We start from the raw sequence: 18,577 nt of genomic DNA on the forward strand, positions 1-18,577 counted from the left end.
GGAAAGGGACAGCAATCCCAATCCAGTCCTGGACCAGGAGCTGTCTTGTCATCGGGATTGAGTGGATCCGGGGCACCAGGTCCAGGATTCCGCCTCAACCTTTTCTGCTTCTGTCCCCAAGCTTCCTGCACCCCAACCAGCTTGAGTCAGCGTGGAAGAAGATTTTGACAACAAACACAGGCAGGACGAGGAAGCAAAGAGACCCCAGAAAGAAGAAGTGGGCCCTGCACAGAAGACCCTCTGTGAGGAGACTTGAAATTATCCCCCCTCACGAGTCTGGCATTTCTGTGGGTGACATCTGTGCTACAGACATGACCCCAGGGGACGGGAGGCTGTGGCTGCCTGCAGCGCTGCTCCTTCTGCAGGTCCCAGGTGAGCGGGGCTGAGCTTGGGAGGGGAGTCTGCCCTGGGTGGGAGGGGGGGAAAGAGGGGGGGGGGGGGGGGGGCAGGGGAGGGGAGAAGGACGTGGGAGGGAGGAGGGAGAGCAGAGAAGATTCTCGGATCGGCCAGCAGTGCCTTAACAACGACCAGGAGGATTCAGTGCATAAAGCAGGTGAGTCATGTCCAATATAGTGGACAGAACAGCCCTGAGTGGAGGGGCTCCTGTGACCACCATTACTGTAGTGTCATAGTCAGAAACAAGGTCTAAGTGCATCACACACACACACACACACACCAAGACACACCAAGGAAACCTTGGTCCACTCTGTGAGGAGGAAGGTACATCTGCTTTCTAATCTCAGGAAGGCCTGTCTCCTGCTAAGGCCTCCTCCAGACCCCTAGGGCCCTTCAGGGACTCAATGGTCACCTTGACCTCAGATCCCCTTGACCCAGGCCCATCTGGTGAGGGGTCACACTTGGCTGTGTTTTCCAGGTTGTTGGTCTCTGCGTGGCCCCACCTCTGTGACAGGCCCAGTGGGGGGATCCCTGAGTGTGCAGTGTCAGTACGGAGAGGAATTCAGAGAGAATGCCAAGTACTGGTGCAAAAGCCCATGCTTGGGGGATATTGTGGTGACCAAAGAAGCAGACATAGAAGTGAGGAAGGACCGTTTGTCCATCAGGGACCGTCCTGCAAACCTCACCTTCACAGTGACCTTGGAGAACCTCACAGAAAGTGATACAGGAACATACCGGTGTGGAATCGATACATCGTGGCTCCCAGAATATTTGCTCGATCTCAACTTCCAAGTTGTGTTGTCTGTGACCCCAGGTGAGCTGTGCACACCCCTCCCCCGACACCAGCACCAGCTGCCTGAGACTGGGGCTGATCACCCCGACCCTGTCAGGAAAGTGGTGGGACATGGGATAGAAGAGCGGGGTGAGGATGGGTTGGGTGACACAGGATACTGGGGGTGTGCCTGTGTGTGTGTGTGTGTGTGTGTGTGTGTGTGCATGTGTCGTGCATTTGGTCTGTGTATATGTCTGCGTGTTTAAGTGTGTGTGCAGGTATTGTGTTGTCTGCACACTCACACAAGCACATGCACACCTCTAGCTGACCTAAGCGTCTCAGTGTGCCCCGCCCTGTCACACTCTCATACCTAAAGCTCTCCCAGGGTGGGCAGTGGGAATGGCCCTGAGTGTGGGGACAGCTGTCTGTCTTCCTGTCCTGACAAGGGTCCTCTCCATGCTGAAAGTGTCCTGAGCCTCTTTTTGGACATCTCTCTATCCTCCCAATGGGGAACGGGACCCTAGGGCTTTGGCTCCTCTCCCTTACTGGCTGCCCAGGACCCCGGGGCTCTAACAGGACATCACTGTGTCTTGGATGGCTCCTGAGCACCAGCCTCAAAGCTGTGATCCTGGGGGTCTGCAGCAGTCTCGACAGGGGCCCAAGAAGGAGCCCCAGACCCTAATGTGGGGGTTCTGTTTCATGATCCTCACTCCAGACATCAGCCCTCCCTGAGGACCCAGCCCCACCCCCAGCTCTGGATCAGTCTCTGCAGAGGAAAGCTCAGCCCATCCTCTGCCAGGGGAAACCAGGGGCGGGTGGCTGAGCCCAGAGCCCTGAGCTCCTTCCACACACTGCCCCATGCCCTGCTGGGAGATGCTCTGCCTCTGAAATTGCCCACCTGGCCAGGGTGCACTTGCAGAGGGGGCTGGGGAGGCTGGAGTCTCAGGCAGGCCTGGGTGTGGCTGTGGGCGGATGTGGAGCCCGGACACCTGTCCAGATGGCCTGAGTGACCAGGACTATGTGAGTTGGAGCCACACAGCTGACAGAGAGTGGGAGAACCTGGGGAGGACAGCAGGCCTGACATGTGCTTCCCCCCCAGCCAACACTGCAACCCCCCGTTCTGTGAGCCCCCCCAGCACGCTTGATGTGGTTTTGGAATATGGGTAAGGTTTGGTGGGGTGGGGTCCAGAGCTTACAACCAAGAAAGAATCCTTGAGACATCTTTGGTGCAAAATGGTGCTTTCGTTAAAGCTCAGGGACAGGACCCCAGGTCAGAAAGAGCTGCTGCCCCGGCTTGTGAGGGACGGCTGATTGTGTACTTGGAAGTTTGGGGAGGTAAGGAAAAGGGGAGGTTTCAGAAGGCTTTTCATGTGATAAAGAAGACTCACAGGATACTGGAGGCCTTGCCATTGTCAGTGTTAGGGCTCTTTTTCCCTCTAGGAAGGCATTGCCATGAAGACAGCTGGGAAGTTCCTGGAGGAGTGTCACCTGTTCCACCCAGGAGTATGGGGGGTGGGGTTGTGGGGTATCAGCTTTGGCTTGTCCTCAGCCTGCCTTCTCCTCCCTCATCAACAACAGGTCTTCACTCAACCCTGCCAGACCCCATGCAGAAGACCACGATCTCGCAGGAGTCCCCCAGTTCTAGCCAACATCCTGGGTAAGGGGCTAGCAGCTGGAGACCTTTGACAGCTGGGTGATTTCTGGGGAACACGGGGGGCTGAGGTGTGTGGGTGTGACTGTTGTGGCCTCAGTCCCACACTTACTTACCAATTCCACACCTCACTGTGGAAGTCCTACCAAGCGCCAGGCCCTCTTCTAGGGATACAGCCCGAGGCCAATGAGACACAGTCCGGCTCTGACAAAAGTTGGGAAATTCACACAGTGAAGAAGTCAACACATTCATCAACAGAAGAAATGCCAGCTCATGATGAGTGCTTGGGGGAACTAGGACAGATGGGTGGGGGAGAGCATGTGTGGGGAGTGATGGGAGGCGAGATTGTTCTTCAATACACAATGATCAGGGAGTCCTGGCCAGTGAGTCCTGGCCGGACATTTCCCTGGAGACCTGTAGGATTGGGGGAGCCTGCACTCAGGTATCTGTAGAAATCGGGCTCCGGGGACAGGGAAGACAAATGCCAGTGTTGTGCAAAGGGGCCCTTCAGGTTCAGGTCCAGGCCAGGTGTTCTGGGGGCCCCTGCAGTCTCTCCCCTGTTCTCCACCCCACAGGCCCTCACCTAGGAGTCATCCTATTGAAGACCAGGCTTCTAAGGGAGAGGAGAGGTGAGTGGGGTCCTTCCTTCCCTCCATCATTAACCACTGAATCTCAAGGGTAAGGTTTGGAGGCACCACACAGGTGCCAGATGGATCCTAGGACTAAAGCAAACACTTCCAGTCCCTCATGGGAACTACTGTGTATGGGAGAGCAGGCATTAGACAAATAACCTAGTGCTGATTTCTAGTCCATATATAGGATAAGCCCCAATGGGGAGGGCTTAGATAGAACCCTTTTCCTAGGTTCTATCTAAGGTCCCACCTGCTCCCTGCGATCTCCCTTATGTCACTCCAATAGCCAGGCCCTCTCCATGTTCAAAGTCCTGTCTCAAGGACAATTGTTAGCCTGAGGGTCACGGGAGTATCTGTTATGTGGGGCTGTCCTGCCCATGGACCCACCTGGGCCTCATCTCTGTGTGGACTATTGTAGCTTCAGGACATGGGCACAGGGACAGAAGGAAAGTGGAAGGTACCAGGGCATCTCCCCGAGGACGTGGCTCACTGCCTGTCACTGTCCCCCACAGGTCCCTTCTCAGCAGCATCTACTTCCGGCTCCTGGTCTTCCTGGAGGTGCCCCTGGTCTTGAGCATGCTCAGTGCTGTCCTCTGAGGGAACAGGCCTCAGAGGGGATCTGGGGTGGGGAGGCGGCATCAGCCCAATAACTAAAATCAGTAACACCAATTGCCCATTGATGACCTGCCCAGGAACACAGCCCATCTGATGGATGGGAATGGCCTTCTGACCAACACCTCCAGCCACCGTCCTTATTTCATTCCGAATACTCTGTAAACTCTTTTGTAACTTCCTTGCAATCTTTCATAGACACAAAAATGTTCCCAATAAATGCATACTCCTTACAGCCCAAATACTCTTCAACTCTTGGGTGCCCACCTCACAGCTTAAGTAATAAACATCATTAATATTTCTGAAGTCCCAAGCTGCCCTCTGAGGAAACCAAGTGTGAATCTTACATTCATGTTCTCCTTGTTTTCTTCATGGGTTTGCCATATATATACATATATATTTTTGATCTATATACTTACATTTTTTATCAGTCCCCAAGTTCACATTTTTTTTAAAAAGATTTTATTTATTTGACAGACAGACACAGTGAAAGAGGGAACATAAGCAGGGGGAGTGGGAGTGAGAGAAGCAGGCTTCCTTCTGAGCAGGGACCCCGATTTTGGGCTCGAACCCAGGACCCTGGGATCATAACCTGAGCTGAAGGCAGATGCTTAAAACTGAGCCACCCAAGTGCCCCTCCCAAGTTTACTTTTATTTTTATTTTTTCCAGCTTTATTTAGATATAACTGACACATAACATTATGTGAGATGAAGGTGTAGGTCATGTTGATTTGATACATATATATTGCAAACTGATTACTACTGAGGGGTTAGCTAACATCGCCACCACGCCACATCACTCCCATTTCTTTTTCGTGATGAGAACATCTAATATGTATTCTCTTAGCAGCTTTCAAGTATATAACAGAATATCATTAGCTATTGTCTTCATGCTATATGTTAGGTCTCCAGAATGTATTCGTCTTGTAATCGGAAGTTTGTATCCTTTGACCAATCCAGTTAAAACATGAGCAGAGAAGGGTGCCTGGGTGGCTTTGTTGGTTAAGTCTCCAATTCTTGATTTCAGCTCATGAGCTCAAGCCCCATGTCAGGCTCTTCGTCAAGTTCCACACTGAGCTCGTGGAATCTGCTTAAGGTTCTCTCCCTATCCCTCTTCCCCTCCACTCAGGCTCTCCCTCTCTCTCTTTCTCTCTTAAAAAAAATCAGCAGAGGAACTAAATAGTTTCCAAAGAAGACATATAAATGGCCAACAGGTACATTAGAAAGTGCTCAACATCCCTCATCATCATGGAAAGGCAAATAAAACCATGATGAGACATCACCTCACACCTGTCAGAATGGCTATCACCAAAATGACAAGAGAGAGCAAGCATTGGCAGGAATGTGGAGGAATGGAAACCCAAGTGCACTGTTAGGGGAACTCTAACCTGGTTAAAAGAGTTGGTGAGTAGGTGCTCAGTAAGCATTTGCAAGTAGAAGAGCAGGGCACAAACCTGTACCCCAATAATAACTCTTGAGCCAGCATGGCTGCATGGGAACACCAGCAGGGATGCCCTGCACCATCTGTGCAAGACAAAGTGGACTCCAACCCCTTTGCATATCCCACACTGCCATGAGCCCTTCTGCTCTGAGCTTGTCCCTTGACTGCCTTTGGCCACACAAGGATGGTGCAGTTGGGGCAAACTTTCCCAAAGGATTGACATGAAGGAGAAAGTTTACATCTCAGGGTCAGGGAAAGGAAAAATTGAGATTCAAACAGCTTTATGCCTTTAAAACCCATCAGCCCTGTTCCTGAGTTCTGCTCCCAGCTGACTGTCGTTCTACCCTCTCCACCTTCCTTCAGACCAACTCTCAACAAAACACATGGACCTGATTCATAGTTCCACCCATCACAGTCTGTGTTTATGAAAACTTCCCACATATTTTTATTTTTTTTAAGATTTACTTATTTATGAGAGAGAGAGCAGAAGGAGAGGGAGAGAGAGAATCCTCAAGCAAACTCCCCACCAAGTGCTGAACCCAACATGGGGCCCGATCTCAGGACGCTGAGATCATGACATGAGTCAAAACGAAGAGTCAGCCATCTCACTGACTGAGCCACTCAGGGACCCCTGACATATATATATATATATATATATATATTTTTTTTTTTTTTAAATGAGACCAATCACATTATAGGAATTGTTATTTTGTTGTTGTTGTTGATTTTGAGTTGTATGAGCTCTTTATATATTTGGGATATTAACCCCTTATCTGATACATGATTTGCAAATATTTCCTCCCATTCTGTAGGTCTTTTATTTTATTAATTGTTTCTATTGCTGTACACAAGTTTTTAATTTGATGCCATCGTACTAATTAAATTTTGCTTTCATTGCTTACAATTTTGGTGTCACACCTAAAAATTATTGCCAAGACCAATGTCAAGGAGCTTTTCCACTATTTTCTCCTATAAGGGTCACAGTTTTGGGTCTTAATTTAAGTCTTAGTCCACTTTAAGTTAATATTTGTGAGGTGTCCAGTTTCATTCTTCTGCAAATGGTTCTCCGCTTTTCTGATCACCATTTCTTGAAGGAACTATACTTTCCCTCATGGGATATTCTCGGCTTCCTTGTCAAGTATTAATTGACTTTATGTGTGGGAACTTATTTGTAGGCTTTCAATTCTGGTCTATAGGTTTATGGTTTTTAAAAAATTGTATTTATTTAAGTCATCTCCACACCTAACATGGGGCTTGAACTCACAACCCCAAGATCAAGAGTCACATACTCTTGCAACTGAGCCAGTCGGGTACCCCCAACTCTTATCTATATGTTTTTTTAATGCCAGTACCATACTGTTTTGACTCCTACTTGTAATATGATTTGCATCACTACAGGACTGAGCCCTCCTCCTCCTCTCAGCCTTTTGAATGTTCCCCCAAACAAGACCTCCAGGAAGACCTCCTTCCTCTGCAGCCCGGCCTGGACACCAGGCCAGATACTCATCTGCTTCCCAAAACTGTTCTTCAAGAATTTTAGCTACTGGGTTATAAATCAGGATGCTAATTAAATTATGTCAGGTTAGGGCTAGAATTTGCCTTATTACTAATGAGGAAACCCAGTCCATCGCCTTCTCTCTTTCCCGGCCTCCTGTCCTGGCCTTGCTTTATGTGACTCTTCATCCAGCATGTGAAGTTTTGCCCTGGGCACTGATACCGATGTAGAGTGCTAGCCCTATCCCAGGATTGTGATCTCAGAGCTTCACATACATTTTCTCACTTCATTCCCATAACAACACTTCTGTTATTCCATCACAGCTCAATTTGCAGATATACAAACTGAGGCTCAGAGAAGTTCAGTAATTGCCCATAGTCACACAGCTTGTGAGTGGTGCTCAGAATGAGAGCCCAGGTGTGTCTGACTCTCCAGCTGACACTTTTATGCCCTTGGTTATATAACACCTGAACAAATGCATCTCCAGGTAAGCCAAGCTTGCTCACGGGTTCCCTGCTGCTGGGACCCACTGTTGTGATAGAGAAACATTTCTGGAGTTGACACCCAGACTATTGTACCTCTTGGACCCAAAGCCTGGTAGACCAGATGCCCCTGCTCTAGCCCTGCTGCAGACCCATATCCTGCCCTTCCCCATGCCACACAGCCTAGTTTCCTCTTTCTTATGTAGTGGTGACTTCTGTGCCCTGTGCCCCATCCCTTTCAAGAAATGACATTCAATTTGCTGAATAATTAAAAGCAGGAAATACTCTACAAAAGGAAGTGAGTGGGTCAGAAACTCAAAGGGCCAGAAACTCAAAGTGCAAGCTTGGGATCAGGCAGAGCTGCGAGAGTCCAGCTGGGATCCAAGAGTGCTCTCCCATTGTCCGCAGAAAGGCGAGGAGTCTGGGAGGTGATACCATGAGGCTGTGGCTAGTTCTTCTCTTGCTCAGCTTCCCAGGTGAGTGTGGAGGGGTTCTGGGGACTTGGTACCCCTGTGGCAGGGCAGAGGACCAAGAGCTAGTCCAGGCAGGAGGGGATATGATTTCTGGGGAAATGAGATGTGTTTTTTTTAATTTTTTAAGCAAAAAAAAAAAAAAAGGGTTCTTACTCTGTGTCAGGCATTCACGAGGCCCTGAGGACTTGAAGGGAAAAAAGAAACAGGATTAGCCATTAGAAAGGGGACCCCAGACAGCTCAGGGGATAAGACTTGCAGATAAAGAACAAACAATGGCAGGAATTGATGGAGGGATGCTCAGAGGCCCAAGCAGGTCTGGCTGAAGGAGCTGCAGAAACCCATACAGACACCATCCATCTGATGAACCTTGAAGAAAGGGATCAACCCTTCAAACACAGAAGGGAGAAGAACATTCCATGGAGAGAGGACTGCTTGACGAAGACACGGAGCCTTGAGAAATGATGGTACATTCATGCACAAAGGGTCTCAGTGTGCAGGAGGTCTTGGGGTGACTGGTTGGCCATGAGGTTGAAAAAGCACAAGACAAGATTAAGAAGGCTCTTAGACACCATGGCCAGGAACCGAGACTTTCAAAGAGAAAATTGCTCAGGAACCCAGATGGGAGATGGGAGGGGGTCATGTATCTTCTCTGTGGAAAGCCACTGCATACACTGAGAGAGCATTAAGGTTAGTCCAAAAGTTTGCACAATGTATGCTGTACATGTGGGTCACACACAGTCTTGTCTATGAGCCAGGAGACAGACCTTCTAGCAAAACAAACTGGTCCACAGGGATTCCCCAAAAAGGCCATAACCAGGGAGATGAGAGACTGGAGTTCCAGTTGACAGCAGCACATGACACAGGCAAGCCCCCTCCTTGTTCTAAGACCTGGATTTCTGGTATGAATGGAAGGTCTCTGATTCTCTTTCTAGCTGTAATGTCGGGAGACTCTGCTATTCAGATCAGATATAAATAGACAAGGACTATGGTCATTCTCAAATTATCAAGGCCATTTCTGATTTTATCGTGACAGAGGCCCTGTGATGTTACCTGTAGACAGGTGGGGAGGGCAGTGGCTTCTCTGTGACCACTATGGTCCTTAGGCAGGACTCCAAACAGCCCAGAATTCCCAAGGGACAGCAGTTCAGAATGTCTGCCTCTCCCCCTGGACTCTAGCTTTGCATCTGAGCTCAAAGAGCCCCATCTGCTCCCTCTCTTAATCCCAACACCAAGCTCACCCAGAGGCCAAGGGGAAGGGTGACTGCCTGAGCTCCCACACACAAGGCACTCACACAATGGACTCAGATGCACGTACCCACAAGCATTCATGTCCCCCATTCACATCTGTGTGCTCACACACTCTTCCAGAGTTAGACACAAACTCACGTGTGCACACACACACTCACACACAGTGTCCCTTATATGCACAGACCTACACAAAGAGTCTTCTCCCCCAGATGAAGGCTGAGACTCACAGTGGCTACTCTGTGGCTTTGGACAGGTTGGCTTTGGCTGCAGAAACAAGACAGGGTGTCCTTCCTCCTCCAACTCTGCCATTTCACGATGGAAAGGGGTGAAGTAGTCAGTGATGCAAGGAAAGCCACCCCACTAACTGGCAGCCTTCAGATGTTCTGGGATTTCTTCTGTGAAATGAAAAGGAGAGAAAGTGGATGGAGGGAAGTTGGAAAGACCCGACTTCCCATAAGACGTTCTTGTTGGTTCTGGTACCCTGTCCCACAGCAGCCCTAAGGCAGGCCACTGGCATTGATGGGTGCTCAGGGAATGTTTGCAAGTGGGGGAACAGGAGCAGAGACCTGTACCCCAGAAATTACTCTTGGGCGCTTGAGATGGCATGGCTGCATGGGGACACCAGCAGGGACGCCCTGCTCCATCAGTGCAAAACAAGGTAAATTCAAACCCCTTTGTACATCCCACACCCCATGAGCCCCTCTGCTTTGAGCCCTTCCCTTGGCTGCCTTGCTATCAACCCAGACAGGGACCTATCAACCCAGACAGGAAATTGTTAAAGCAGACAGGGATTTATCAACCCAGACCGGGAGCTCAACTGTTATCTTGACTTTGACACAAGATTATTCACACATTCACACATTCACAAGGATGTGCACATGGGGCAGAATTTCCCAAAGGACTGACATGAAGGAAAGAGGTTATATCTCAGAGTCAGGGAAAGGAAAAATTGAGATTCAAACAGACTTATGCTTTTAAAACTCATCAGCCCGAGTTCTGCTCCCAGCTGACTGCTGTCCTAACATCTCCACCTTCCTTCAGACCAACACTCCACAAAACACACGGGCCTGATTAATAGTTCCACCCATCACAGTCTGTGTTTATGAAAACTTCGCATATATTTCTTTCTAAAACAAGCCTAATCACATTATGAATGCTTTATTGCAAGATTAAATTAGCAAAGTTGGGATTGATGAAACTTCTGTTTCAGAGCAGCAATATCTCTAATTCTGTTTATGATTGTTGGCAAATACCATGTACACTGACCCTCAGCTTCGGATGGTAGCTGTGTCGTTGCTATTGTTGTCTTAAGAAAGAAAGCCACCTTTTCTGCCAACTCTTGTATTTCATTTTAATTGACACTGATTACTGTTTCTTAGCAATCTTTTTCCTAATGGGGTCCTTTTGATTATTAAAATTTTTTCTTTGTCATTTTTTATCAGTTAATGATATTGTGAACATTTACACATAATAGAAATGTATGATTTAGGAAGGGAAATTTCCTCCCAAGTCCCAGGTTCAGCACTGACCACTGTCAAGAGTTTAGAAGACTCATTGACCTATTTTTTTTTTCCTATGCATGGGCCATGGAAGAACCACAGAAATGGAATCCAAACACTCTGTTAGGCAACTTTTTAAAAACTTAATACCGATGTCTCTGGGATGTCTTCCCTGTTATTATTTGTGATCTTTCTTCTTTTAACCATGATATGCGAGGACAGTAATTTATTAGCCCAATCTCTCAGTAATGGTGTTTGAATTTATTTCCAGACTCTACTGTGTTTTACGTTAGCACTGTAATTAGCAGCCTTAGAATTCAGTGCCCCCTGGTGTGGAAATTATAATTCATGCCAGAATCAGAATGTCAAATCAAAATGTCCAAAACCAAATCAAAATGTCCAAGAGCATGACAACAAGCTCCTTTGCAAAAATGATCATAAACTTTATTGGTACCTTCCAGGATCCAGATACCATGCAAGACACGGGGACTGGTGACGGGGAAGAGGGAGAATGCACACCCAAAGTCTCTTCCCTTCAGGACAGAGCATCCTAGTAAAGGAGACAGAGAGAGACTGGTAGTGGTAATAAAATACCAGTGTGGCACTCAGGTTCCTATGAGGTCATGGAGCAATGGAAGGAAGCAGTTCTAGCTGGGAAAGGAATTAAGGTGATCAGTAGGCAGGCTGGGCTCAGAGAAGTGGAAGGAAGGGTGGGAGCAGTGACATAGCTCTTGGGAGGGCCTACCAGGGTCAGATGAAAAGAAAAGTGGGGGGGTGGGTGTTATAGGGTCCAGTGGAAGGCAAGGGGGAGCAGGAAATGGTGCTGGACAGAGAACTTGGATTTAGAAGAAAAAAAAGTTGGAAGTCCAACAAAAGCATTTTAAATCATTCTGAGGCAGTGGGGAGCGGCTGCAGAAGAGATCCTGAAATCCTGATCATGACAAGTGCTGCTGAGGACAAGGTGGGGACTATTTTAGCATGAAACTCCAACAGTGATATGCAGAGGATACTGGAGAAGGGAGTGTAACAGGAACTGGAGAAACTTCTCTGGGTGCTACGGCCATGATCCAGGCACCAGATGGGCTCTTGACCTGGTGAGAGGCTCTCACTGAGGGGGCAACCCCCACCAGAAGATCTGCGTTTTGACACATACCCAAGTCTTACAGCAACCTGCAAAGTTCGAAAGTAGCGAAACGATTTTGCAAATTGAGAAGCAAGACCCAGGGAGGTGAAGTAGCTTACCCAAGTCTTCCCAAGTAGTGTGTGGTAGATGTGAATTTCTCTGTCCAAATTCACTCTTTCTGCTATGTCATGCTGGCATCATGAACCGTGACAGGGTGGGGGGAAAGAAAGAAATCACTTTAAGAAGCATTTTGGAGGTAGAGTCGACTAAAGGGCTCACCAATCAGTTGTAGAGGGAGAAGGGGAGGACAGGATCAATGGAGATGTCAAGTTCTCTGTCAGATGCGCTAGGAATGCTGTTGGTTTGAAGAGTAGAGTTAGTTCTGCTCATGGAATACTGAGTTTATTTCCAATGGCTGCTGTAACAAATGACCACAAACCACAAACTGGCTTGAAATGATGAAACTTATTATCTTAAAGTTCTGAAAGTCTGAAGTCCAAAATGGTCTTCTTGGATAAAATCCTACTGTAGGCAAGGTTGTATTCCCTCTGGAGGTTCTGGGGAAGAAACCATGTTCTCACCTCGTTCAGATTCCAGAGGTTGCCCACATTCCTTGGCTCATGATACCTTTATCTATCTTCCAAGCCAGCAGCATAGCATCTTCCAATCGCCCTCTGACTCTGACACTAACTCATTTTCATCTTATACGAACCCTTCTGATAACATTAGACCCAACTATATAATCCAGGATAATTACCCCTCCTCACATGTTCTTGGGATTACGACATCAACATCTTTGGGAGACATAATTCTACTGAGCACAAATGCAAACCTCAAGTGACCTGAAAGGAAGAAGGTACAGGGTATGAGGAGGTGCACCTTCCTGGTGCAACAGACCTGACTCCTGCGGCCCCCTGGAGACAACCCCTCACCCCCCTGGGCTGATCCTGAGGCTCTGGGGCTAAGACAGTCAGGAGAGGCTTCTATTGTGTTTCTCTGCTTCTCCCTACTTTTTCACTTCCATGCAATCAAAGCACAAGAGGTCATTGCCAAGGACAAAGAGTGTCTGTCCAGTCACATATACTCAGCTTGACTGGAGTCAATCCCCAGAGCAGCACGATACCCTTCCAACTCTTGCTTGTCCCTAACCCATCCCACTCCCCACAGACCTTTGCTAGTGCACCACATGAGCTCTCCAAGGGAGAGAGGAAATACTGAAACAGACCAAGTTCAAGGAGGATTTAGTCCTGGGACTACTGACTTTGGGGTAGAGATGTACAGTGTGTATTTGGAAACAGTAGGCTGGAGCTAAGGAAAGAATGTGGGCCATGAAAGGGGAATTTGGGGAATTATCAGCATGTTGGCAATAACCAAAATCATAGGAAGGGAGAATTCCTCCACGGGGGTGTAGTAAGATGGGACAAAACGAGGACCGGAGAGGGACCCCTCGGCTCCACCCCCAGTGCTCTGGGACTGGTTCACACTGGCTGGCAAGAACCGACTTTTCTCAGCTGTGTGTCCAGTGACACTGCACTGACTGCCTGAGCTCGACCTGGATTGGGAATATTTACACTACAGAAATTAGAAAATGTTACAAATGGAGATTTTCTTCCCCGGAGGGTTAGCTGTTAAGTATTTACCAATACACCACTTTTGCACCAAGATTTAAAGAGGGAGGAAGAGAAATCAGTAGAAGACTCAGAGATGAGCAGTCAGAAGAAGAGAGAGTGGAAGAGGACCGAGTTTTGAAGCCAAGAAAGACAGTGTACACCGTGGGAGCTGATGGGGAAGCTGGACAGAGGAGGTGGACCTGTGGGGGTCAGCTAGTGGGTAGCTGCAAAGGCTGGGACCCTGGCTCAGTCCCTGGACACCAATCTGGGGCCACTTGAGCCCTTGGGGCTCCCAGGACAGGCCTGGCTCCAGGAGGCAGGGGTTTTATCTTAGGATTCTGTTTTCTAGGCTGTTTCTCCATCAAAGGCCCAGAGTCCGTGAGGGGCCTGGAGGGGGGTTCGGTGAGCATGCAGTGTCAATATACACCAGGATGGGAGACTTACAAGAAGTGGTGGTGTCGTGGAGCGGACTGGGAGTCATGCCACACCCTCGTTGAAACTGATGGATCAGAGCAAGAAATGAAGGTAGACCGTGTGTCCATCAGGGACAACTGGAGTCACCTCTTATTCACAGTGACCATGGAGGAGGTCAGGCAAAGTGACACAGACACTTACTGGTGTGGGATTAGCAGATATGGACCTGACCTTGGGGCATCTATCAAAGTGACCATTGACCCAGGTAAGAACTTTCTCATCTACACAGTGAGGCCCTCTTGCTTAGGACAGAAAGAATGAGGGTTTCTGCTTCCCCCTCCCCAAGGGCAGAAGGGAAATGGCTGAGTAGCTGAGAACAGCGTCCCCATCACAGTCCCTGAGGTCACCTGAGGTATCTAGATAGATAGTCTTGGGGGAGGGGTGGGAACATGGACCCCAGCATCATTGCCCGTGGTCCAGCCCAGCTGTCCTGGGGACCCACAACCTTGGCAGCCCCCCAGTCTCTCATCAGAGGTGTGGGTGGACCTTGGATGCCTTGGGTCCCAAGGCATGGCTCCAGGAAGTGGTCACTGGTAGTCACACTCCTGACCCATCACTACACAGAGAGAGGCAGAGGGGATACCTGGGGAAGCCCAGAGCACTGAACCCCAGGAACTTGCCCAACCCAGAGTAGCTCTGGGCATGCGACAGTGCCTCTCCTTTCTGGGCCCCCAGCCACCCTGCTCTCTATTTTCCCTGGCTGCATAAGAGTGAGCAAGGAGTTAGAGGGACCCAAGAAGTGGCTCAGGTAACAGAGAATGCTGTAAGCAGAAAAGAAGGATTTGACCATTATGCCAACATCAGGGACCCCTCTGTCTGTCCTGGGGTCTCCGCAGGCCTAGGACTCAACTAAAAAATAGCTCATGGACAGTCAGTGCCAAGCTGGTCTCAGGAATCTATGACCAAGTAGCTGACCATAAATTGTCTTCATAGTTTCTCATACAGATGTTTAATTCATCATAGCCATCGCTCACGATAGAACCAGAATGTGCCCTCTTATTCACCAGCCCTCCAGAGTCTTCCTCCTCCTCCTTACCACCCCAGTAACTGGCCGCCCCATTTCCAGAACCACTTGTCCTTGAGCCCAGCTCAGGCACTGCTCTAGGACCAATGATGTTCCCCGCCCAGCTCCCCCCCGCCCCCCGTCTGGCTAAAGTCCCACCTAGAGGCGTAAGTGGAGAGAAGTGGAAAGATGGATCTCTCGCCCCAGAAACACATACAGCACAGGCTCCTGTTTCCTTTTTATTTCTACCTGAGTCGATGGAAAGCGACTGAGTGTTGGTTCAGAAAACTCAGGCAGAGGGCACCTGGCTGGCTCAGTCTGTTAAGTGTCTGCCTCTGGGTTTGGGCTCAGGCTAAGATCTCAGGGAGGTGAGATTGAGCCCCGTGTCGGGCTCTGTGCTCAGCGTGGAATCTGCTTGAGATTCTCTCCCTCTCTCTCTGTCTCTCCACTCCCCGCTAAAATATATAAACAAAATCTTTAAAAAAGAAAAAAAGAAAGGAAGGAAGGAAGGAAGGAAGGAAGGAAGGAAGGAAGGAAGGAAGGAAGGAAGGGGGAAAAAAAAGAAAAGTCAGCAGGAAGGGAGAAGCCTGGGGACTGTATCTGGCTTCCTAGTCGAGGGGCAGGGTGGCTCCCAGGGGGCCCAGCAGGGAGCCACCCATGAGCCCCAGTCTGTCCCCATAACCTGTGGCCAACTCTGCCTGTGTCTAGTGGACATGGTTCTGAGCACCTCGGTGAGCCCAAGATCCAGAACAACTACCAGCAGACGTACAGGGTTGACATCCAACTCCTACATCAGGTGAGTGGCTGCCATCCTGACACTGCCCCTACCTGGGGCCTCTCCTACTCTGCTTCTGCACCCTCACGGGCCACCAGAGAGGTCACAGCCAGAGTGAAGGCCCAAAGCCGCTATCCCCCCAACAACTCGTTCCTGCCCATGTTGCCCCTACCCCCCAACTCCCCATTCCAACCTCCCAAGAAAGCCACGCAGCAGAATCTTTTTTTTTTCTTTTTTAAAGATTTTATTTATTTATTTGACAGAGAGAGAGAGAGATCATCAGTAGGCAGAGCGGCAGGCAGAGTGGGTGGGGGGAAGCAGGTTCCCTGCTGAGCAGAGAGCCTGATACAGGGCTCGATCCTAGGACCCTGAGATCATGACCTGAGCCGAAGGCAGAGGCTTAACCCACAGAGCCACCCAGGCACCCCCAGAATCTTTCTTTATGTTCAGTTGTCAACAACAACGAAGTCCTGATGACCTAGAGCATACCAAGGGGAGATAAGACAAAATCCCCACCATGCGAGGCGCTAGGTGCCACGGAGTGGGAGTGTGGCTCAGCCACCTGGAGCTGGCATTTTCAGGAGCAGCAAAGGCACAGAGCCTGTCGTGGGCCACCCCAGGGTGCTGAGACTCACTTCGGGAAAGGGGAGATGCAGGAGGCGCGATTAGAAAGGAAGGTGGGCCCAGAGCCAAGCAAAACCGACAATGTGAGTTTCCTTCTGAGGAGCCCTCATGGTTGAGCCACTGAGCCAAAGCCACTGCAGTCTTTGGCCTGGGGCTTCCGGGTCCAGAGTCTCAGGCTTTGCAGGGCTGGCCAATGCTCCCTCCCGTCAGGGTGCAGGGAGTGACGGGGCCTGGGCGCCTAGGGCTCTGACAGCTCTGTCCTCTCTTGCAGGAACCACTACATTCTCCTGGCTTTCCTGAAGGTGTTGGTCTTGCTCATGTTGGTTGGTACTGTCTTTTGGTTGAAGGGGTCTCAGCAGAGACTGCCCATCTATGTGAACTTGTCCTCTGATCTCGTCAGAGACACAGCCCCTTAGACAGACGGACAAGCAGAAACTTCCACTCCTGGACCCCATTTCCAGAGGAGACCCAGGCTGTGGCAGAAATGCCTCTGGGTCCTCGGGAAGTGGTGACTGATGCTGGGGGTGCTGAGGGGCTGGCCAGGCACCCTCCTGGCTCTGCACAGCTCAGGCACACAACTCATTTTTTTTTAAAGATTTTATTTATTTATTTGATAGAGATCACAAGTAGGCAGAGAGGCAGGCGGGGGTGGGGGAAGCAGGCTCCCTTCTGAGCAGAGAGCCTGATGTGGGGCTCGATCCCAGAACCCTGAGACCATGACCTGAGCTGAAGGCAGAGGTTTAACCCACTGAGCCACCCAGGTGCCCCAACTCAGCACCCTCTTGAGGTTTCATGGCTTCTTAGACTTGTTCCCACCCCTTCAGGTTGCAAATGCCCCATGCTACACAACATGGGGTCAGGGCTCATGGTCAGAGCTATTGGGGTGGAACCCAAGCCACATCCTCTTTTCTGGAAGAAGTTGGGGCACAGAACCAACGACCAAAGCACAGAGAGAAGCAGTAGGGGTGCAGACAGACAGAGAGATGGAACCCTGCCCACGCCCTGGTCTCCTTCATTCCTGAGACCAGTTCAGCACTCTCTATATCTGAGCTTCTGATATATAAGGGTTTTTTCGTAAGCCAGTCAAGTTGGGCCTCAGAAACTCCTTCAAGGTTGGGGAGGGCAGTCAGGAAAACTGTCTGAAGGAAAAGATATGGTCTCTCCAACATGATGATATTTTAATAATCTTAATAATTAATTTGTTTAAATAACCTTAATCATTAAAAGTGTCATGATAAATGACTTTTTCTTGGTTTGTCCATCTGGATGGACTCGGCCACTTTACCTTATGGGCCATGGATCCTCCCACCAAAGGGACTGTCACATCACGTAAGAAGGAACACCCCCCCATTTGAGATGTGTCCACCCACAAGCAAACACACACAAACACACCCATTTGGAATGTTTCCCTTTGTTTTACCCTGCAGCTTTATTGAGCTATAAGTGACAAATAAAATTGTATATACTTAAGGTGTAAATGTGCTTTTTTAAAAGGGGCACAAAGTGATGATTTAACATATATAAACCCCTTGAAATAAACACTACAACCTAGTTCATTAACACACCCATCATTTTACATATTTATCTCTTTTTTTTTTTTGATGTGAGATGAACACTTCAGATCTACCTTCTTAGCAAATTTGAGGTATACAACACAGTATTGCTAACCATAGTCATCAGGCTATATGCACTATGCTAAACCCAGACCTAGCTTATAACTGAAAGTTTGTGCCCTCTGAGCAACAGCACCTCATTTTCTCCTGTGCCCCAGCCCTTGGTTCTATGTGGAATGTTTCCCTCGGAACACCTGGGAGGACGTGTCCACCCTGTCCTTTGTCCCCATAGGTAGGCCTTGGTTCTGAGCCTCAGGCAGCCATGGGAAGGTGGCTCACCAGGGGATAAAGGAGACAGGAATCCCTGTCCTTAGCATGGTAGCCGGAACATCACCTCCCCACCGGGAAGCGAGAATCCCCTCTCTCTGCCCTTCAGCCAACGAGAAACATTCTCCCACTTTCACTTGCTGTAAGGCTCTGGTCAGTGGGTGGGCCTAAAAATTCCACTGCCCCCAGAGAGGATAAACTTTGAGCCAGACTAATAGCCTTTGAATCACCCTGCTTGGGGACCAAGGTCCGTAGTCCACCAGCTCCAAAGGTCCCTCTCTGCAGATACATCCTTGGATCCAGCCTCCCCAAGATGCAACCAGACTCGGGTGACAAGCAGTCCTTGGGGGGCAAAGCCAGAGCCCAGCATCTTCACTAGCTGGCCCA

The 18,577-nt window shown here is 49.4% G+C and overlaps 2 protein-coding genes across 2 annotated transcripts; both read left to right on the plus strand.

Moving 5' to 3' along the window:
• Window positions 1-276: 276 nt before the first annotated feature.
• On the plus strand, window positions 277-4,452 carry LOC116875326 (CMRF35-like molecule 6). The gene is made up of 5 exons (XM_032870698.1): window positions 277-372; window positions 875-1,210; window positions 2,747-2,825; window positions 3,395-3,448; window positions 3,964-4,452. The coding sequence occupies exons 1-5, from the start codon at window positions 312-314 to the stop codon at window positions 4,046-4,048; spliced, it is 615 nt and encodes a 204-aa protein (XP_032726589.1). The 5' UTR covers window positions 277-311; the 3' UTR covers window positions 4,049-4,452.
• A 3,446-nt stretch (window positions 4,453-7,898) lies between these two features.
• LOC116875490 (CMRF35-like molecule 7) lies at window positions 7,899-16,886 on the plus strand. The gene is made up of 4 exons (XM_032871051.1): window positions 7,899-7,957; window positions 13,784-14,113; window positions 15,620-15,707; window positions 16,582-16,886. Exons 1-4 carry the CDS (start codon window positions 7,918-7,920, stop codon window positions 16,724-16,726), a joined length of 603 nt encoding a protein of 200 aa, XP_032726942.1. The 5' UTR covers window positions 7,899-7,917; the 3' UTR covers window positions 16,727-16,886.
• The last annotated feature ends 1,691 nt before the right edge of the window (window positions 16,887-18,577 follow it).

The sequence above is a fragment of the Lontra canadensis genome, unplaced genomic scaffold (genome assembly GCF_010015895.1).
Source record: "Lontra canadensis isolate GAN:19392208 unplaced genomic scaffold, GSC_riverotter_1.0 scaffold41, whole genome shotgun sequence".
NCBI classification, from domain to species: Eukaryota; Metazoa; Chordata; class Mammalia; order Carnivora; family Mustelidae; genus Lontra; species Lontra canadensis.